This window comes from Saccostrea cucullata, unplaced genomic scaffold (genome assembly GCF_032062105.1).
Source record: "Saccostrea cucullata isolate Sc308-1 unplaced genomic scaffold, CSIRO_AGI_Scuc_v1 ctg1480, whole genome shotgun sequence".
In the NCBI taxonomy this organism is placed as follows: Eukaryota; Metazoa; Mollusca; class Bivalvia; order Ostreida; family Ostreidae; genus Saccostrea; species Saccostrea cuccullata.
The window spans coordinates 46,430-70,000 of record NW_026940302.1 but is presented as its reverse complement, the minus strand read 5'-3'; the positions used below and the strand labels follow the sequence as shown (position 1 = coordinate 70,000).

The following is a 23,571-nucleotide window of genomic DNA, read 5'->3' as shown; positions in this document are numbered from 1 at the left end:
GGTCATGATTTGAACAAACTTGAATCTACACTACCTGAGGATGATCCCACATGAGTTTCATCTTTCCTGGCCCAGTGGTTCTTGAGAAGAAGATTTTTTAAAAATGCCATTAATTTTTCTCTAATTTATAATTATCTCCCCTTGGAAAAGGGCCTGGCCCTTCATTTGAACAAACTTGAATCCCCTTCACCCAAGGATACTTTGTACTAAGTTTGGTTCAAATTGGCCCAGTGGTTCTTGAGAAGAAGTCGAAAATGTGAAAAGTTTACGACGACAACAACGACAACGACGACAGACAACGGACAAATTTTGATCAGAAAAGCTCACTTGAGCCTTCGGCTCAGGTGAGCTAAAAATGGCTTCATTTGGCAATGTGTCATTTTTCAAATATGTCCATGTACTGAGACTTGCATTTTTTTATGTTGTCACACTTGGATTCCCTTTGAAGACCATTATAATGTTGCCCCTTACTGAAGTAGCCAGGGATTACATTAGCCTCAATACAAGATAACATACATGTAACATTGTAACTTGGGGATTTTGAATAATATTATGTATTTCCTTACAAGAAATATCTGCTCACCTTTATCAGAATCAGCATTGATTTGCAGAAAAGACAAAATGGCTTTAAATCTTGTGATGCTCATGACAGATGAAAAAACATTGTTTTTGTACAGGGGAGAGGTTGACCAATATCTCTCTAAAGTTTGGAGATCCACTACAGACATGTAGATTAGAATGCCCACAAACCTGAAATTGAAAATGTCAATTAAGGTAGTCCGATCCTTAGGTTTATAAAATTAGCAGTTAAGTAATCAAAATACTCATAAAAGTATCTCTGAATCCACAAAGTTATGTAAATTTATCCACAGTATTTCTTTAAAGTTAATGATTAAAGTTAATCATATTTTATAGGGAAAATTGTCAAATCTCCAATATTTTTGCAGAAAAGGCGAATTGAAATATGAGCAATGCATTTTTCTGATTGCAAATTGATCAACAAATATATTTTAGGTTTAAAAATGATATGTATCCGGGCATTCAGAGAAATTTTTATGATTTTCATACTTATTTGGTATTTTTTGTCTTCTATTTCTGTCATGTATTCTATATTACATAGTGTAAAAGGTTTTTGTTATCATTGCTAGACATCACAAATCACTTTATCATTTCATATAATGCTAATAAGCATTGATATCTATGGCTGAATTCAAGAAAATCTTATTTCACTAAAACTGTATTAATTTTTCTCCTTTTATAGGGTACAAATGTCAACTTTTATAGGACCTTTTCTAAAATTTCCAAAGAGCTCTTATCTTATAAAGATAAATAAAATAAAAATTGTTGCATGAAAAAAATTAATTTTTAAGCTTCATTTAGATGTATTTCAATTTAAATATCAAATTTTGGAGTTATCCTTCCTGGCTGAGGATCGGATATCCTTAAACCATCTTACTTAATTTACAAAATAGCATATTTAATATACATTTATCCCAAAAGTCTTAAGTATATCATTTTATTACAAATCAAAACCTCAAACCCAGGATTCAAGTCCACCCCCCCCCCCCCATGAAAAAAAAGTGTTTGAAACTCGCTGTAAAAGTGCTAGACATGCAGGACTAACTGCTAGAGAAGGTTGTCAACTGCATCAAAAATCCTCAAGCCCAAGAAAATAATTCTTAAATATTTATATAAATTTGCTTTAAGCAATAATGTGAATGGCCAGATCACCATAACTTTGATATTACACTTTGCTACCGATACTATAAGTTGATTTGGGAAGTCTTGAAAAAAAAAACTTACAAAAAAAGGTGGATAAATTAAAATAAAGGTGTTGAGCAAACTTGAATACCCTTTTACCTAAGGATCTTTGTGGCAAGTTTGGTTAAATTTAGTCCAGAGGTTCTAGAGAAGAAGTTGAAAATGTGAAATGTTTACGGACAGACAGACCAACAGACAGATGCCAGACTAAATGAGATCAGAGAAAAGCCCACTGGAGCTTAAAAAATAAAATCATACTATACTCCAACTCTGACAGACTAAAAGTTGTCTTGTTCATAACATTATTCATAGATTACCTGTACATCTCTTCAACAGTGACCCTTGTCCAGGTACCCATGCTGTTTGCATATGACAGCTTTTGACCCTTAGATAGCAGGTCCTCTGCATGGTGATTGGTGGCAATACAAATCTGTAGCACTATCTCCTGGGTCAGGAACAGTAGGAAAAAGTCAATTGGCTTTTGAAAGGCCTGAACTGCCTGTCTAAAAATTACATATTTATTGTAAAAAAAAAATTTGAATGCAAAAATGTGTGTTTCAATCAAACATATTTTTACGAGCTTTCAGTCAAACATGATTTTCACAAGCTTTCAATCAAACATATTTTTTACAAGCTAAAGAGTCACCCGCATGTTGCGCAGTGGTTAGAGTGTCTGCTCTAGAGTCGCAGAGTAAGGAGTTCATTCTTACGTAGCAGGTTCAAATCCTAATGTGGGACATGAAGTCCGGATCTTCATATCTAATGAGACTGTATAAAGTTAAACGCAGGTCCTGTGTCGCAGTAGGTGCAGGCATGAAAAACATCCCTCACTGCTCAATGGCCTTGAGTGCCAAGTATAGGATAAAATTTGCAGCTCTCCAACGGCAAGTGGTGATGTCTTCTTATGAGTGAAAAATTCTTGAGAGGGACGTTAAACAAATGACAAACAAGAAATCAATCAACACAAGCTAAAGATGAACAGATAGTTGTATTGCAGAAATATTTATTTAATTATTCATATGACTGGTAATAGATGTTTGCAATTTTCATACTAACTGGCAAACTTAACCTCCCTTTGCCGTTTGCTTTTCATACAAGTATGAAGTATTTTAAAATGCATTTAAATCAGTACCTGGTCAAGAGGCCATGCTGAATGCCAGAAGGAAGACGCGGTTTGAACATAGACAATCTGGGGTCCCTAACTTCATCATCACTGTCATTCTGGTCTCTCCATTTTATACATCCTGCCACTGGATCCTGACTAGCAGAGCTATCCGTACTCTGGGACAGAGTCTGGGAACTGCTCGGAGACTGGGATTGACTGAAATACAGTTCAAAAGTATTTCTTGTCAAGAAACTAAGAGTATGTTTTTGAGCGTGTACTGATATAAAATTAATATATGTACAATGTATTGTTTTGTGCAGTAATGCTGTACAGATAGTTTTAAAGAATTCTAGTAAAGGGAGTAAAAAGTTTCATAATACATGCATACATGTAAAATGTATGCTCTTTATAGGCCCTATATTGACAATTAAAATATTTAAGGAACTCTGGTTGGAGAAAAACCAGGAACTACATTCTCCCACTGCAAGTTATGATTTTAACATGCATTTAAAAATAAGATTTGGAGCAACTATGAATAAAAGTATATAATGGGTTCCAGTAAATGTTCTATCAAACACTGGCCTTTTTTCCTCCCCACTGAAACATATAATGATTTACAGCATTGAAACAAGGACCTATATACTAGTATATATGTCCATGAATGAAGGAAAAGTATGATATGTCAAATGGAGAAATGTTTAAATTGCTCAATTTCGTACGTAGGCCTACTGTACAGTAGTTAACAAAAAATATGAAAGTTATGTACATTGATTATGTTCCATGAATAACATATTATTTTTACGAACCATGAAGTGTAACGGGCACCTGTTGCTCATGTGCTGTATACAGTATCAGCTGAGTATCATGAGAAAATGATGTCGAGATTAGGCCTACCCCTCACATTTTTTTTTATTTACAAGTAGGATCAAAATAATTCCGAAGAAGAAAGAAATGTAAGGCCCTAATAATAATCTCTGATTTAATTATTTTTACATTAGGTCTCAGTAAAAAAAAATTTCTTGATTTTTTCTCCAGCATATTGTTAATCGCTGCTATAAACTTACCCGAATTGAGGGGGGTTTGATGGATCAAATTGTTCATCGTTTTCGTCTCTTTCTTCAACAAGTTCCCCACTCAACAATAAATCTAAATAATCTTCTTCATCTTCTGAAAGTAACTCGTCAAACTCAAAATCCATGTTCACCACCGATTGTTTACATTCTCAACAATTGTGCCGGAAGCGCTTATTGCGCCCTCTTTTTTTCTTCTCCGCAAACCGCGCGAAAATTCAAATGTAATTGGCTTTTCAATGTGGATTATGTATCGGATTTATTCAACTGACACCTTTCAAAAATATACCAAATGAAAGGTACATTCTTCTACATTTCAAAACTTAATTTACATTTTCCTATTCCGATTTTACTTTTTGTCGATACGTGTTTATAGTCGATTGTTTATGTTTTACGCCAGTGCCAGTTTGACTACTGCATTAAACCCGAGAATTTTTCAATTCTTTCATTACATATCTGTGAAAAAATTATATCAATAGTTTCTTCAAAGTGTCAGCATTTTTAGGTAATACGTTTTGTGTCGAAACATTACTTCTATTTTTTGCAACAACGAGGAAAGTTGTAGAAAACGCACACTAATAAAAATCATGATTTCGGAGTTTTTCTCTCCCAATTATGTTAGAATTAACCGATAATTAAGACATGAAATATTTAAATTTCATAATTGATTTGCATATAATTAAATACTACGGAGTCTCACGATTAAAATGGTACCTGATTTTTTAAAATCTGTTAATTCTAAGCGAAACTATTAATTTTTTTCAGCAATATGTCAGAAAAAATAAGGCTTATCGGTCAGTATTGACCGATACGAACGTGAAAGGGTTAAGGTATCTGTAATGTAAAATGGTTACATGTACATAAGTCAGAGCTTAACGTAAATGCACATGTGCAGTTGTAGCAGATTCATATTCTCATGACACAGTTTACATGTATTAATGCAGATCGCCATTATTTTAATAATTATTTAGATTTCTATTCAGAAAATTTAATTTTCTTGAACTGTTTCGTTCTTGATAGATCTATCATGTTAAATTTATTAATTTTGTTAAAGCCGTTTTCTTTAAACCTTTCTTCCAGTCTTCTACTTGTATTATTTTCTAAGATATTAATATTTAATTGCGATTTTTGGATACATCGCAGATTGTAAGCTTTAGACATTAAATACAAATTTTTAATTTATTGCGCAAATTTTTTCCCTGAAATAACTTGGTACTTGTAGATAAATTTATTTGATAGAAAAATTAAAATGTATATTTTTCATGAATAATAAATCTGTTTATAGAGTTTTTAAATTCACACAATTGAGAAGAAATAAAAAAAAAAATACAGTCTCCATTTCATAAACATCCATTTTATCACTGTCAATTTTTTATATATATAATTAAACAACTTTTGTAAAATTAATACAGAGATCTCAGGTTCTTTTTATAATAATTAAATGCACTTTATAGTTTAGATTTGAAGCTCTGCGAGTATTTAAATTAAAATATAATTTAATTTAGATAATCTTTAATCTTTAGATTTAATTCAAAATAATCTTTTCGTCTTGTCAAAAAACGTTCCGCATTTTGAAACAATCTTATCAGGTTTTGCGTTTATCCTATCGTGTAGATCGTTTATCAGGTCTATCGTGTTTTGCGTTTATCGTGTTTTGCGTGTATCGTGTTTTGCGTTTATCGTGTTTTGCGTTTATCCTATCGTGCGTGTATCCTGTCCTATCGTGCGTGTATCCTATCGTATCGTGCGTGTATCCTATCGTATCGTGCGTGTATCCTATCGTATCGTGTATCCTGTAAAGAATAACGATGCGGGTACTGTACATTGAAGGAAGATCCATTCCCCAACCTATTTGGATATTACGAAGTACATAGTTCCTTATAACCATGTCCATATTTAGTCCATGAACATTGCAAACAATTACTCATCATACCTATCGTATACAAGTTAAGATTCTATATTCAAATCAGTTTTCATCAGCAGCTCAATTTCCATCCCTGAACAACATAAACACATTCCAAATTAAACTATACAACTTCCTCTCTTTCACAACATTCCATATTATACTTATCTAAATTCACATAGTTACATTTATGTAATACAACTTTAACACAATACAACACTTCACTTTCATTTACAATGCTTTTTCGGGACTCAAACACTTTCAATGACATGTCAAACAATCCACTGTCTAATGTCAATACAATTAACTCTTTTCAGTCTCATTCATTGCTACATCTTTGGAACAATAATTCTTACACTTTAAAGACGACACATTTCTACCAAATTTCTATTCCTTCTTAATCAAATATTTCTTTCCATATAACAAATTTCACTCTTCCTTTAACATTTCCAAAAAGTTGTCTCTTTTATCATCTAATGTTAAATTTATTTTCTACTCATTGCAGTCACATTTATAGTGTTTAAAAAGGAAAAAAACAAAACCTCTGTCCTCACACCAAAGCAATGAACCGAAAAATAAAGACATCACAAAGAATGTCTTGCGTCTGACAAAAAAAACTGAATGAAGTACTTCATAAAAAATTTTGAAGTAATACATTCCACAACAGTGCACTTCATTTTTCATTAGGCAGAGAGAGAGAGAGAGAGAGAGAGAGAGAGAGAGATAAAGAGACATTCCCATCCATTCAGGTTCACACATTAAAGCCTCAGAATTTTTTTCCTAACAGCATCAGGAGTTCGACTGGGAATTCCCCTACAGGAACACAAAGACAGATACTGCTTATACAGTTCTGGATTGGACGTGTCCTCACTGCAGTTGTCTCTTACTTGATGCAGGATTTCCAGCTCAGCACCACTCCACTTCATCTTCAGATTGGCAGGGTAGTGGGCAACAGTGTGTAAAGCAGTGCTCTCCTCGATGACACTTTCTTCCTCTGTAGGGATCGTACGCAGAACTGCTGCTTCAAAAAACTCTGGTTCCTCTGCTGTTCCCTGCGTCTCTTCAGGTTTAGGGACTTCCTTGTCTGTCCTCTTCCTTGGCGGTGCTGTTGGGAGCCGCACTGCAATGGACTTATGGATCCTCCAGATCTTCTTTTGGCCAATAACACACTGGTACTTGGTGGATAAAATGGCAATGTGTTTCAAGCGGTGCTGTGGAACTGGCAAGGAGGACTCCAGTTTCTCTAATTCCTTGTAGGAAATATACCAGCCTTGCTGAAGGAGGGCCACACAGGAGCAAAACAATAACGTCTTACTGGTATCAGTGGTGCTCAACTACAGGTTCTTCAACTTCATTAGAAGATGCTTCCACATAAGTTTCAACTTTCCTGGCTCAGTGGTTATGGAGAAGAAGATATTAAAACATTTGTTCTACATATTTCTTTGTAAAACTTATATTCCCTATTGTGGCCACGCCCTTCCCCCGGGGGGTCATGATTTCATCAATTTAATATCAACAATACCTAAGGATGCTTCCACATAAGTTTCAGCTTTCCTGGCACAGTAGTTCTTGAGAAGAAGATTTTCCAAGATTTCTTCTATACATTTTCATGTAAAAATGGGATTCCTTATTGTGGCCAGACCCTACCCCCAGGGGTCATGCTTTTAACAATTTCATATCTAACCTACCCAAGGATGCTTACACATAAGTTTCAGCTTTCCTGACCCAGTGGTTCTTGAGAAGATTTTTTAATGAACCAACCCGATTATTTTTATTTTTCGGTTCATTGCTTTGGTGTGAGGACAGAGGTTTTGTTTTTTTTCCTTTTTAAACACTATAAATGTGACTGCAATGAGTAGAGAATAAATTTAACATTAGATGATAAAAGAGACAAATTTTTGGAAATGTTAAAGGAAGAGTGAAATTTGTTATATGGAAAGAAATATTTGATTAAGAAGGAATAGAAAGAATGAATCGTTTAAACGTCCACATTTGGCCCCCTGATAATTTACAAAAAATAAGTTTAATGATTTTCTACATATTTTTGTCTCAATCTTTTCATCAAACATTGTACTTTATTAATTTCATTTTCGATTTTCACTTACGTAATTGGGTATTTATCTGATAAATATAGCAGGGGTACGTTGTTTACATTGATTTCCCATAGACTTTAGGCCACACCCCCATTTTGAAAGCCCAATTTTTATATGAGCGCATAGATGTTTCAAGTTGTAGTAAATAGGGTCAATGTAAAGAGTTAAACTTGTCATTTTAATCCATGAAAGAAATTGAAACAGTCGTGCGCTCACGTTATTTTCCAAAAAGGTGCAAAATCACGGGTACCTGTCCCTATAGTAAAGGCACCTTGTTTACAAATTTCAACCCGCCTTTGACCTCATGAATAACAAAGCAGTAAACACGTGACTCAAATCTATTCACTTTCATGCTTTGAGCAGATCAATGCGACATCGTGTCCAGTGTTGCGAGCTATCGATGGTCAAATCCTTTTGAAATGGGTAATTAGAATTTAAAGAACCCTGGGATAAAATTTTTTTAAAACGGTATATTTAAAACATGTTAACATTTTTGATTTACTTGTTATTTCAGTCAATTTGTTTGATTTTTTTTCGGCATTTATCAATATATTTTGGAGGCTTGTAGCACAAAGCTAGCACTTACTGCTTATATCTCAATAATACAAAATTTGAAAAAAAAAATACTGAGGGTTAAATATTATCAATTTGCCTTTCTTCCTATGTACACATGTACCTGTACATCACATCAGCGTTACGTTCATCGACTCTTGGAAGATATATATAAAAAAATACGATCGCTATTTGAAAAAATACCAATTTATCATATCTTTAGAAAATAAACCGTTTGTTACAAATGCGTAATTCCAATTAAAAAAACATTGGAAGTGTGAGGCATTAAAGAGATTTATATATCGAATGAATCACACTGCACAATATGCACCCCTACATGTAATTAAATAGAGGGAAACTCAGAGTTTTATCTGGCGACACTACAAATGTTATAAATCTTAACATCGGCACAAAATCTAACAACAATTCAAGGTTTAAATATAAATATTAGTACATGCGCGGATCTAGAGGGGGGTCGGAGAGGGGGGGGGGGTCAGGACCCCCCCCCCCTGGAATTTACACGGTTAAAAAAATGTATTTACTAAAGCAAGAAAAAAAGTAACCTTGGACCCCCCCCCCCCCTGGAAAACGCCGAACCCCCATGGTGAACATAAATACAGTGGATCTTCAGATATCCAGACGCCAGTATCCGGACGATTTTTCATCGGAACGGAATTTTTAAATGTTATTTTGTCTTGTTTAACCGGTGATTCAGATATCCGGATGCTTCACATATCCGGACAAATTGACAGGGAACCAAAGCGTCCGGATATGTGAGGGTCCACTGTATATGTGAAATGGGTATAAAAAGTAAAAGATTTGAGGCAATAGAAGTCATTTTTTTTCGCTTGTCAAGAAATTTCTGGGATTGGAGTTTTTTTCTGGACTGGGTGGACCCCCTCCCCCCTCCCCCCCCCCCCCCCCAACTGGAAAAAATCTCTGGATCCGCGCCTGTAGTATGTAACAAAAAATCGAATGAAAAAGGACGTAATCTTTTCTTTCTTTTTTTGGAAATGGTTTATTGCTTATCTCACTAGAGGGCTAGAATTCTTTAAACAATGCAATCTGGACTGTTCAAAGTACACTTGTCTAAAACTGATGTTTTTTTATCCAGCAACGATAATAATATTTATGTTAAACTGACGTTTAATTTTCACTTTCTTGAAATTTATTTTTCATACACAGAGTGAAGTTTTATATCACAATATAATCACAATCTATAAAAATAAAGGTTTAGGTATGAAAAAGAGTGAATCCTGCATTATACGACGTTCTATTCACAAATTCCATTGTGTGTATTTTATATAAATAATTTGACGAATTTCTATAATAAATAATTTCAAATATAACTCGTAAGTTAAGCAGGAAAAAAAAATTAAGCCTGACATATTAAAAAAAGGGATGCTTATATGTGGTCGGTCTTTTGAACTAATTAAGGGGCTTTTAGGGGTCACTTCGTTATAAAACGTCGTACACTTTCGAACACACGCTAATGTATTCATACTTATCGCACGCTTGATAGACGCCCCGCCTTCTCATTCAAATGCTAGTACTAGTACAATGGCCTATATATAGCCGTACGCGTAATGGCGAAGTTTTACAGTGAAATATGCGACTTTATTCAATCGATATCATGTATATATTGAAAGTCTCTTTCCTAAAAAAATCCTTTATTAGTATGTATACAGACTATACTTGAAGACTTTAGCTATAAGATAACAATGTTCTTATTTAAAAGGGTAAAATTCTGCATTTAAAAAGGGGCGAGATTACAGTGTTAAGAGGATTCATCCTTTGGTAGAAATGTGTCGTCTTTAAAGTGTAAGATTTATTGTTCCAAAGATGTAGCAATGAATGAGACTGAAAAGAGTTAATTGTATTGACATTAGACAGTGGATTGTTTGACATGTCATTGAAAGTGTTTGAGTCCCGAAAAAGCATTGTAAATGAAAGTGAAGTGTTGTATTGTTTTAAAGTTGTATTACATAAATGTAACTATGTGAATTTAGATAAGTATAATATGGAATGTTGTGAAAGAGAGGAAGTTGTATAGTTTAATTTGGAATGTGTTTATGTTGTTCAGGGATGGAAATTGAGCTGCTGATGAAAACTGATTTGAATATGGAATCTTAACTTGTATACGATAGGTATGATGAGTAATTGTTTGCAATGTTCATGGACTAAATATGGACATGGTTATAAGGAACTATGTACTTCGTAATATCCAAATAGGTTGGGGAATGGATCTTCCTGCAATGCTGAAATTCATATAAGAAATGTTCAATTCTGTGAGATATAGTTTAAAATTTGCAACCCTGTTGAAAATGTAGATAAGGGTGGATGTCAATAGGATTAAGAAAAACCCTGAAGTCAATGTTAATATTTTTTATATCTCAAAAGTGGATGTACAGTGTTATTTAAAGCTTTAGAGGGGGTTGATGTGAAATTTTTAACAAATTATAACGCATAATTAGTGTCTTAATATACAGATCATTGTGTTAATACTGTGGAATTGTACATTAGAAGCTTCAGAGTAAAGTTTAAAGAATGTGGAAGGAGGAAATAATATTGTTGACAATTAAATACAAGGTTAGGTTTTATTTACCACTAGTTTTTTTAATTGTATTTTCTTCTACGTTCACATTTCCTTGAAGTAATTATTGACACGGCCCGATTCACTAAAGTCGGATTGATTTGCTAATGAACAAATGTTTAAGATATATAGAAATTCATATCTTAGAACCACACTGCTGTAATGTTGTTGGTAATGCATATGTGAAATAGGATGAACATGCTTAAATGCAGTAAAAGCGTAATACCTTATGACCTATTTTTAAAAATGATTTTATATGCATGTGGGGGTAAATGTAAGTAATTGAATATGCAAATCATTATTTTTATGATATTCTTGACACAAATGTACTGTTTTTATGTATATTCTTTTCTCCAACTGTTATAAATTCCCATTAATATTTATTTGACTGAGAAGTATTGAAATGAGAATTTGTAAGACTTAATTTATGATGTACACAGTTTCAGTTCCTATGTCTAATAAATGGACAGAAGAAGCATGTTAAGCACCCCATCCATTTTCTGAAGTATAAAAATCGGTTACAAAACACACAAGATTTGAATTCTCAGGATCCAAACTGCAGACATTGCATTTAATGTGTTTGCCTAATCTCTGCTTAAAGGACTATTTGAACAATGTATTAAAATTGTGCATTGTATGACCTTTCTGCTGTCAGATAAAATAAAATGTAGAGAAATTGCCTAATTTTGTACTCGTTATTTCTTGTTTAGGATAGAGGAAGTAGTGTTTTATAATGTGGGTTAGAATTGTGCAATCTGTTAATACCAAATGTTAGGCCATAAAAAATTAATATCTTGGTTTTCAGGCCTTCCCTCATCTCTTCCAAAAGTGCCTCATTGACCCCTATGATTGCTAATTCATTAAAATAAAAACAACATATCACCTCCCTCCTAAATTTCAGCAGTTTTGTACCATGTAGAAAGCTGCCTCATCATGTTTCGGGGATAATTAAAAAAAGTCGAAGCCTCCCTCCCTCATATTTTCTGAAAGAAAAAGCCTGAGAACCAAGGAATTAATTTTCTAGGCCTTACATTGAATTTTTCAGAACGCAAGGATATGTTACATAAATGAAAGTATGTAAATACTGTGTAATTTTTAGCCCAACTTATTTTCGCCCTATTACCCTTGCTTACATATATGCCTCATTTTGAATTCGACTCGTGCCATTTCCATTCAAGAATGTATACCGTGTAGTTTGAATTGGCCCCGTTATAAGTTCTCCCATTTGTTGACCATGCGGAAGGGGCGAGAATAAAGCAGGGTTAGGAAATATCCTTGTGTACAGTAAATGACCACACTGTCACAGAGATTTTACTTAATGAGGACACTGCTAGATTTTTGAGATGCGTCAAGAAGAATTATATTTATTGCCCTTTCTACAGTACACTACTGCAATGTATGTTTTGCTGTCATACTTTTGTTGCACCTACACCTTAGGAAGAGAGTGTTAGGAAATTCCAGGGACTGTAATAAAGATAACTAGGGCTAATTGTAACCGGGACCGTTACAGATATTCCCCAAACGCTCCCCAACTCCCTTTTGGTGCCATATTCCCTTAAGATCTATTAAATATGACATACTTTGTGCACTTTAGACTGAAACAACGTTTTCCCAGAAGGTGATAAAAAATATAGAAATCTTAGCATTATATGTGAGCTCATGTGAATGCATGTCGGTAATGTATATATTATCTTTTCTACACTGTGTATACAGTGTTTATATTAAAATAGACTTAATATCAAACCATTTAATCCAAAAGTATTAAAGAAATATACACTTGTTTAAGCAAATTTTTAATTTTACTCATTTCACGTGCAGCATGTGCATGATGACCATATATTCTCGTAGGGGTCCATTATTATATCAATATTAATTCTAAATACCATCCTGTTTAGTTGGAAACCAAGGGAGTTATAACCATATAAAGTTTAAGCCAATCAGATTTCAGCGCACGTCCATGCGCTTGATTAAATGACAATTGTTATATATCATATATATGCAGGACATCCTATTGTATGCTTATATTTTAAATTTCGTAGCATTTCGTCAAAAAACAGAAAAGATATCTCAATTTTTGTTTCAACCAATTAGAGTGAAGAACACCTGCACGCACGTGCAAGACGACCATTAACCTTCTTGTTGGAGACTATTATATCTGTCTGTGTTCTAAATCCCATCTTGTTTGGTGTTATAGCCATTGAAAGGTATATATATATCCAATCAGATTGCAGCGCAGGTGCATGCACCTGTTTTCACGGCAATTGTTATATATCATATTGTACGACATAATAATGCATGACTTTGTTTAAAATGTCAAAGCATTTAGTCAAAAATTAAAGAAGATATTGTGATTTTTGTTTCAGCCAATCACAGCAAAGCACACGTGCATGCATGTGCATGACGATCGACCATAACTCCTTGTAGGAGTCCACTATGTCTGTCTATGTTATAAATCCCATCCTGTTTGGTTGAAAAACAAGGGAGTTAGAGCCATTTAAAGTTTAAGCCAATCAGATTGCAGCGCACGTGCATGCGCTTGTTTACATGACAATTGTTGTATATCGTATTGTAGGACACACTTAAGTATACCTATATTTTAAAATTCATAGCATTTCATAAAAAACAGGAAAGATATTGAGATTTTTGTTTCAGCCAATCAGAGCAAAGCGCACGTGCATGCGCGTGAGGGTTAGTGCTAATTTGACAGTGTCATATTATCTACAGTATTAATATATCTTTATATAATGATTTTCAATTCATTTCATCAAAAAATGTAAGAGTAATAGCTATATTAAGAATGTCAGTCAATTCACTCATTTCACGCGCCTGCATGTCAATGCATATGAAATTAATATGTTAATCAATTTTTAAATCCATGATTGGTATTTATGAAATTTACATCACTGATGAGACTGATGTTTTGATAATTTCAATTATGTTTTGTTCATATTAGAAGGCAGAAAATCTAGTCCCATATCGATGAAAATTTAATTATGAGCAGTTACCAAACCTTGAATAAATTGTAGATAAACCTGGCAAATAGTAAAATTGAATGTAGAAATGCGACTTGTATGACCTGGAGAGGTCATCGGTTATTAACAAGTTCCTATGTGATGTGTTACAATGAGTCTTGGATGACATATGAAACAACTCGTAAGGAATACCACGTCATGAGATTTGGTACCATCTATTTATCCAAGACAGCCCCCTCCTCTCCAAAGCCTGGCCAGGAATAACTGCAATCTAAAAGTTGGTCCAGGATTCGAACCTAGAACCTTCCCTGTGTAAAACAGGGGTGCTCTACCATTGAGCTAACCAACTGTAAAATAATTACAAAGAATTCCTGTTGGCTAAGGAAAGGTGTCTTAATGAATGGCGGACTGATAATTAGCAATAGATGTTATGCACAAAATATTTATTAACTTTAAGTGTTGTTGACATGAAAATTTGTTCTTTAAGATTCAGCGTCTTCTGAATAAATGTTTGTGATAACCTATATCAGTGATGACTGATATTCATCCGTGTTATGAATGTCCGATCATCTTTTATATATGTCTTAACCTGTTCCTACTACAATTAAAAGTTGATAAGAATTGTATAATGTCCTTATGCTAGTAATTTGCAGGGCCCTGAAAATCACTATATTTAGCTATATAGCAAAAAATTTACCTATAAACATTTATTTACCTATATAATATCCTGGATAGCTTTATTTACTTAATTCACATGAAATATCTGTTAGATTAAAAGCAAACAAAAAGTCGCATGATGAGGTAATATTAGTTTTCCACTTTGAAATGGATTGAGGAGAAATCATGAGAAACCCACTTATGAAGATGTATCTCCTCTTGTGCAATTGCAATCGAGGTCATTGAATCGACCATTACGAAATGATTACTTTTATCAAAGCTGCTGATATTCTTGTTTCATCAATCAACCGACAATGTCAAAATTATCTTTTTCAATGGAAAAGTGTTACGATACATATCCATGTATATAATGTGAAGTGAAAGACTGAGGAATTACTGTTCAAAAGTCAAGGCCAATGTCTAAGTTGGGTGGATTATGCCAACATTAGGTCAAAATTCTTAATCAATGTCAGGAGGTTAAATATGTTAGTACTATAAAAGGCTATGTGCCAAGGACTGCAATAAAGACATCGAGATACATAGCTCCTACCAATCATTAATTATGGGCAAGGATACAATTCTGGCGATCAGAAAGACAATTGCAAAAACAGTACAAAACCTTCACAACACCGTTTATTTCAATCTTATGGGGGCATACCATTTCTCTACGTTAGTATACCTTACACAGAAGAGGACATTTGATCTCATCAGGATTAATTAATCTCATACCATTCTTGAGAACTATAATAAAGAATTTACAATTGCTTCAGCCCTTATTCTTATTCTTCCTTGAGAATGGATATCTGCGTTTAATCTGCCTAATTTCAAATCATACATACCATTCCTTTTAATTCTTTCCTTGTCCAATCCGCCATCCTACAACAGCATTATCACAATATATTCATGACCATCTCAATGGTAATTCTACTTTGATAAACGGTTGTATTCGGAAACATATGAATTGTTAACTCAGCTAAATACCCTATTTCTGTTTCAGAATCTATTTGTGGCATAGAAATTAGAAGAGCTCAAACACATCAAAAAATGATTAACGGCGACAATGGCTTCATCAGAGATTAAGTATCTCATCCAGGGCTCGACATTAACTTTTTTTCCTACTTGTCCATTCGGACAAGTGACCAAGATATTTACTTGTCCAAATTTCAACTTCACTTGTCCGATAAATTTTCAATGAATATCTTATTCTGTCAACTTGAAAACAATTACTTAAATTAATCAATTAAACGGGCTTTATTTATTACTGTGGTTATTAATAAATAAGACAAACACATATAAAACATAATTAATAAATAAGACAAACACATATAAAACATAATTTTATCTAGACTTCCTGTCTTGACAACAACATAAATGTTCGCAAGTGAATCTGTTCTATCAATCAAATATTATTTCAAACCCTCAAAGGTCATAAGATCCACGCTATGCAAAAGTATGGCTGCAATTAGTGAACATCGATCCTGATCAAGTATGAACTTACATAGCGATTGATATCAGGATCGAAATTCAGGTTTATATACGGCTTCCGTTTTTATTCGATAAACTTTTCTATACCTTTTTCTTTCATTATTATTATTTTAAGACTTCTTTAAATCAATCACTCGTCCAATCGGAAAAGTGCCCAGGAATATTCACTTGTCCGTAATTTTTTTCAGTGGTAAAGGACAAGCGTTAATGTCGAGCCCTGTCATCCTAGACTCTATACAAAAAATTCTTTACAAATTAGATGTTTACAGCTATATCTGAATTGTAGATCATTTTGTGCATTGCCCGTGCAGGCAACTGTTTGTTAACAATGACATGTGGTCTACATTTATTTTATTTTTATATCTTCTGAATATCAGAGCACTACATCAAATTGTGACATGTTAGCCCTTTTCAAGTATAATCAATCATTTCAATACCTACACGTACAATGTGTAAATCACTGCAGCAAAAAATTAACTTCCATCGGTTTACAAAAATATACATAAAAGGTCTACTGACCCTTACTGTTTCAACTCATTTGTCTTAGTAGTTATTGACTGCAAATAGTGCTGATATCTATTAGATGTATTTTCACCATATAATCATTATAAAGCCAAACCCTAACACCATAACCCCTGAACCTGGGGCCATAACATTCACAATTTTGGTAGAGGCACTCTTGCTCATCATAACTATGAACTTAATTACCGATAGTTTTTTTAATACTCAGGAGCAGAGAAGAAGATTTTCAAAGAAGTAATGCATTTTCAATATATAATCAATAGAGCCCCGCCCTAACACCAGAACCCATGAACCTGGGGCCACAAAATTCACGATTTTGGTAGAGGCACTCTTGCTCATCATAACCACGTGTGTAGTCAGTTTATTAAATACCCAGGAACAGAGATTTTCAAAGATTTAATGCATTTGCTCTATAAGATCAATACAGCCCTGCCCTAACACCAGAACCCCTGACCCTAGAGCCATGAATTTCACAATTTTAAAAGCCACCATGGAGATCAAGGATTACATTCAACAGTTTTAATGCTCAAGGTGCAGGAGTACAGAAGATTTTTATAGATTGCAATAATTTCAGTGGCTTTGGCCACAACCACGGACCCCATAAAATTAACAATTTTCATTTCCCTTCAACGAGTGATGAAACATGCCAAAATGGATTGAAATTGATTGAGTGGTTTCAGAGAAGAAGCTGAAAATGTTCAACTGTTAACGCAGGATCAAGAACAAAACCAGATAGCACTAGGTCACGCGAATTTACTCAGGTGACATAGAAATCCATTAAACTTCTCACTTTCAACCTGAATGTAACTGGAGGTCTTCTCTAAATCGACTTCACTGATGGCAATACATGTGTAGATACCAGTGTCTGACACATGTGCACACGGTACCTCCATTGTGCACACACCGCTGGAATATGTACACAAATAGTAGTCACTTTGTGTGATATCATGACCATCCTTTGTCCAATTGACCTACAAAAATTTCATTCTGATTGAACAATATCATATTTCATTTAGATATTCTATCTATATAATATATAGCTTATTTCAATTCTTAAATTCAGGTTTCTATACTATATATCTTGTAAGACGAGTAACCCCAGACTTTTATGGAGGATAGCATAGATTTCAAATAGGGTCTACACATATACCTTTGGTATGGGAACATCGGGAACACACGATACAACTTTCAGGCTATGTCCGGCCTGGATCACCCGAGGACACAGATTAAAATTGTCATCATACATTCCACAGTGTACATTACAAATCTCGCCATCCACAGATGATGCTCCATCTCTAGATAAATTATTCATATAAGATTTGCATAATTATTATAATTACATTACTTATTAGGTCTCAGTGTTTCATATCTCTAAGAGGCCTGGACACAGTGAAATTACCATTAATGTTTACATTATTAATTGACTAATACCCCAGAGTTTGCTTTAAGCGCTTTCGTCTGGGCTTCATAGTGTGCTCGGGTCTGTCCTCACGTCGGATCAGTTTGGCCTCCCTGATGGTTTGATTATCCTTCCTGTGATATTGGGTCCCATGAGTCTTGGTAAGATTCCCCCTACTCTCTGAATCGCGCAGTGATGGAGTGTCAACCCTCGATGGAACTGCTAAAATTTTAAAAACAATATTGAAGGAGATATCTGCAGGCCTTTAAGTAAATGTACTTCTCCTTGAATTTTAATTTAATTGTACATTTCTTTCTCATATTTCAAAATAAAATGAATTTTACCTAATTGTGATAGTTGCAAATATACTACAATGTATTTTAACTAGCATAACAAACATTTCGATTGTTCTTTCCTTCCTGATTTAAACATTTCATTTACTTGCGATTAATTGCATTAAAATAAATTAGTATTTTTCTTTTATAAATTTCAAAAGCACTACAGCACAAATATTGTATTTCACAGAGTCCCTATAATTTATTTAAAATTGCATGCTCATCCGACATGTACTATTGAAAATAAAATGTTAATATTATTCCACTCATAATTTGCAATAATAAACTTCTTTAGACTATCAATTATTAAAAGTATTACATTACTGAAGTTTGAAATCCCTATAAAAAGACTTAAATAATTCAGCACAACTACATGCTTCTCCTTCCACTGTTAGAACAGTTCCTAAAAGTGGAAACTTTTAATATTTACATACATGAAATACAGCTTAATATTTCTGGTTCTGAAAATAATGTCAGTAGTAATTTTCACTTTAAATCAAATATCATCTCACATGCTTGCAATTCTATTTACACTTCTTAGCAATGTAAGTTCTATATCACATAATATACATTTTTATCCTTATCTAACATTTCAAGTCTAATTCCAACAATTAATACACTGTTACAATCTTTACTTACGTTCTACTCGCAGGGATATTAACCTGTCATCTGTACCATACAAGTTCTCAGCCATAACAGTGTAGACTCCCTTATCCTCCTTCTGGCATTGACGGACCTTTAACTGGAACTCAGTACCCCCGGACATCTGTATGTATTCTCACTCGAAGAAATAACTTCTCCATTAAAGTACCTAATAATTTAGATCCACAAGTTCTCAATCAATAAAATAAAGATAGCTGGCTATTTGAAATCCCTCACCGGTATGTATAACAGACACATTTCCAACATTTCTTTGGTAAGTTGATTGCTTAGTGTTCAAAACTTACCAAGTGAGAATGAACGTAGATGCTGCAACAATTCTGCATTTCAATTTACAGTGCAGGGAACTAATTTTGTTACATAAACCAGCATCAGGATCAGCATAAGTAGGATCAGGATAGAGCTAGCATCAGCATCAGCATTTAAAAAAACAGCATTACTTGGATCAGCATCAGCAAGCAAAGGATAGAACTAGCGTTGACCTATTTTAAAACCAGCATTGACCTACTTTAAATCAGGATTATCCTGGTTTACTAAAACTACAGATTTGATTTTCACAAAACGAAACCGCAAAATAGACATTCCTATTTCAGTCGGAAATAAATACAAAGAATGTATTTCTTGCAGACAAATTGGCCAATTTATTCCTAAGATTATTATTAAATTAATTCAATAGCAATAACCCCGTGATATTTTCAAATCTGAATCAGCTGATCACCAAACGGAAAGGCTATGGAGTCTACTGGTGAGGCCACGCCACGGATTGCTGATTGAGATCGGTGATAAAGGGGTAAGTAGTTAGGCATGCACATGAAAAATCAGTTAAACAATACAATAAAAGTATGATATTGTGAGTATGACTAATAATTACAAAATTCCGTTGGGTTTTATGGGCATACACATGCTACGAGATTTTTCAATCCGAATTTCCTCTAAATTTACGGAAGTCAGAAATAAAAGTCGCAGTGCCTTTGACGAGATTATCTGCAAGCAATTAATCATAGACTGAGGTGTAATGAACAAAACGTAATAATTAATCCAATGCAATAGTTGGTTTTATGTTAATGAATCTGGTGTAAATATTTTTTTAATGCGAAAGTTCTTAACTTTATAAAAAACTTGTGCAGAAAAATGAATTTGTGTATCTACAAAAAATCATTTTGAAATAGCTAAAATAATTATGATATACAGGAGAGAGGATCTGTGCTTGAAAATATGCATACATTTATTTTAAAACTTTTCACTATACATATTCTTTTCCTTGTTTGATGAATAGCATCTTCATAGTGGAAAATTGTGTATACAAATTATTTTGTATGTCCTAAGCTGCAGATCTGTAGCTCTCCGAAAAAAATATATTGATAGACTGGAGAGCTACAGTGCCACCCATTGAAAAAACTGTATATTTATTGCGCATAAAAAGTGTGCTCGGTTCTTGATTAATTCTTCCAAATTCTTACCTCAATTGCAAAAAGAAAGATTTAAAAATATTCCTTTATCCTCAATCAAGTACTCTCGTAGTTGGCATCTTAACGAAGCGTATTGGACCGAATTATCTTTGAAACCAAAATGGCAGTATAAATAAGCAAAATGTTCGATGACTACAATATCAGGTTCAGGGAGATTATTAACAACAATTATGAGGAATGTTTGGTTGTGGAAACAGCGAAAGAATATGTTTAAATAGGAACACATGGTCAGTAATATGTTGAGATTACAGTTTTAAAAACATGGAGAAATAATTTGAGAACCAAGCGCACTTTTTTGTGCGCAATAAATATACAGTTTTTTCAATGGGTGGCACTGCATCTCTCCGGTCTATCAATATATATTTTTTTTCGGAGAGCTACAGACCTGCAGCTACTTCTAGTATGTCCTGTATGTAGAATTTATTTATTTAAATGTACTTGAATCCATTTATACCCTTGCAAATAGGATCTCAATTCAATTAAATACACAAACTTTAATCAATAGGAAGTCTATATAATTATATATATGCTATAAATAATTATTTGTGTTTTTCCCAAATTAAAATTGTGGGAGATTAAAAAAAAAAATAATAATATTAAGGTGATCAATCATCAATAAATAAATCTTGTTTTCTTTGTACTTTTATAGAAATGGAGTGCTATGAACAGTCCACAGTTTTGTTGCTTCATCACTGCACATAATTCACTCATATGAAGACGCCAACATGTTCCGGTGAAGGGCTACATATTTTAACCTGTACTCAGCACCAAAGCCTTTGAAAAGTGAGAGATCTTTTTCGTACCAACACCTACATGAACTGCGACACTGGAACTCGGTTTATATGGTTTCATTCAAAGGACCGGACAATCTACATGCAGTGATGTCGGAGACTGATGATTCAAACAAAATTCTGCTTTTTAAAAAAGACAAGTGTTCTTCATTCCTAAAAGTAGAGGGCCTGAACAGTAGAGGACATGAACAGTATGATGTAATGGTGGATTTATAACTTACAATAAAAAATTCTAGACAGTGAATTTGTTGAAAGAAACTACTGGTGATAAAGAAAAAAAACTTCATTTGTTCATGTGAACACCATGATTCTATTTATTTACTTATTTGACTTTATTGACATAATATAATACAAGTGAAAAAGAGTGAATATGGGACATGAATTGTAAAACTATTAATCTAATCATGCTAATAATTCCATGATTACACTATTTCATAAAATACTAAAAGATGTTATGGGACACTTTTTAATTTCATTTATATTATAATTTCATTGGTTAACTTGGCATTGACTATAAATAAATTGTAATTTTTAGACACTGGAAATTTTGTTTTTATTGTTTCCATGAAGTTAAAATTTTACATGTGTACTTTGTTGTTCTACAACAAACATAAAATAATCTTTATTTTGTCTCCTACCTCAAATATATTGTGCCCTAATGCAGCACTATTAGCTTCTAAGGAGTGTTAGAAGAAAAATTTGGTAAAGATGATTTAGGATTTTGTTAAATTTTCAGAAAATGAACATTTTACCAAGGCGGTTAATAAAGACAGAACAGAAAAACGGATAGAAAATGTAAATGTAAATTTCATGTTAAGTTTTCATTTTCAAAATTGTGAAATTTGTTTTGTACCGTACTTAAGGGACTCCGACCCTCGGCCAGGAAGGACAACTCTTTAATTTATAATTTAATTCAAAAAGTCTTCAGATGAAGCTTGAAAATTAAATATTTTCATGCAACAAATTTCATTATATGCCTCTCAATGTGCTTCAAGTTTCTTTGCAAAGCTCCATAAATCACTTCTAATTTCATATCATGTTAATAAACATTGGTATCTAAAAATTTCTACTTTTAATTAGACCTTTCTAAGAAGTTCAAAGAACCTTGAAGCACATTGATAGGCATATAATGACAATTGTTGCATGAAAAGATTTTATTTTCGAGCTTCATTTAAAGACTCTTTTGAATTAAATTAAAGAGTTGTCCTTCCTGGCTGAGGGTCGAAGTCCCTTAACAGTTTTAATTTCACATGTATATCATCAAGATGAAAAGAATTATCTGGCTAGCAGCAAACTCTTAATCTATGGTACACTAGAGCATATATAAATATTGGATGACTTAAACTACTGGCTTAAACAATTAGGAAAATGTATTTATTACACTGTCTAGTATCATGATGTAAGGGAAGAAATGTCTACACAATAAAACATGGTTATAACGAACACGCTATGAGGCCAAAAGAAAAAATACTCTTGTTTCCTGTCCCCTGACCAAAAAAATTAGGGTAGGTAGGTAGGGAAAAAATTTTATTTTCAAAACTCAATGAATGCAGAACTGCCAGAACATAAAGTATGTAATAACAAGAAAGTTAGTTTAAAAAGATTTATAAAGTAAAGGTATCCTGTACACTTACGATGTATTAGTTCTGTAAATATTGTTGGTCAACTTTAATAAAATAGTAACCCAAAAAATGAAAATGTAATAAAAACTTTTAGGGTCGGAGGGTAAAATGTAGAGTAGGACGGGTGAAAGGAAACAAGTATTTATTATTTCGAACTAATGAATTCATGCTGATGTTGGAGTCATTTTCATTCCCTGTACTGGTTTTAAAATCCTAGGGATAGTGAACATAATTTTAAAATGTCAAAAAGTGTGTTTCCCAGGCATTTAAAATATACTACAAGCTTATTTTTCTGTGTATTTAAATGCTGTACTTCAGTCTTAAATACCCTACATAACAATGTGTTACCCCCACATTTAGTTTCTTATTGCAGATTTATAAATATGGAATTTTCCAATTAAAGTTTTAAATGAATTAAATCCAAATAAAGAAATGTTTTTATTTAAATTCAAAATATTAAGAATTAAATGAATCAGGACACACAGGTATTACTATTTTTGTCATTACAAATCATTAATCTTGGCACATCAGTGAAAATTTTGCCAGTCATCAATAAGTGTTTGATATTCTTTTTCAAGTGAT

General features: G+C 33.3%; 1 protein-coding gene and 1 long non-coding RNA gene across 2 annotated transcripts in view; one reads left to right on the top strand and one right to left on the bottom strand.

Annotated features, from left to right (window-relative positions):
* Window positions 1–4,093, bottom strand: part of LOC134255078 (piggyBac transposable element-derived protein 4-like) — a 5,630-nt gene extending 1,537 nt beyond the window's left edge. Inside the window, exons 1-4 of the mRNA XM_062737597.1 lie at window positions 3,931–4,093; window positions 2,894–3,082; window positions 2,079–2,264; window positions 584–750 (exon numbers count right to left, since the gene is read on the bottom strand). Of these exons, the coding sequence (XP_062593581.1) occupies window positions 584–750; window positions 2,079–2,264; window positions 2,894–3,082; window positions 3,931–4,064 (676 nt within the window). The 5' untranslated portion in view covers window positions 4,065–4,093. The remainder of the gene's footprint in view (window positions 1–583; window positions 751–2,078; window positions 2,265–2,893; window positions 3,083–3,930) is intronic.
* Window positions 1–21,901, top strand: part of LOC134255076 (uncharacterized) — a 24,541-nt gene extending 2,640 nt beyond the window's left edge. The window contains exons 2-3 of the long non-coding RNA XR_009989449.1: window positions 19,784–19,897; window positions 21,226–21,901. This is a non-coding gene — a long non-coding RNA (uncharacterized LOC134255076). The remainder of the gene's footprint in view (window positions 1–19,783; window positions 19,898–21,225) is intronic.
* Window positions 21,902–23,571: the final 1,670 nt, after the last annotated feature.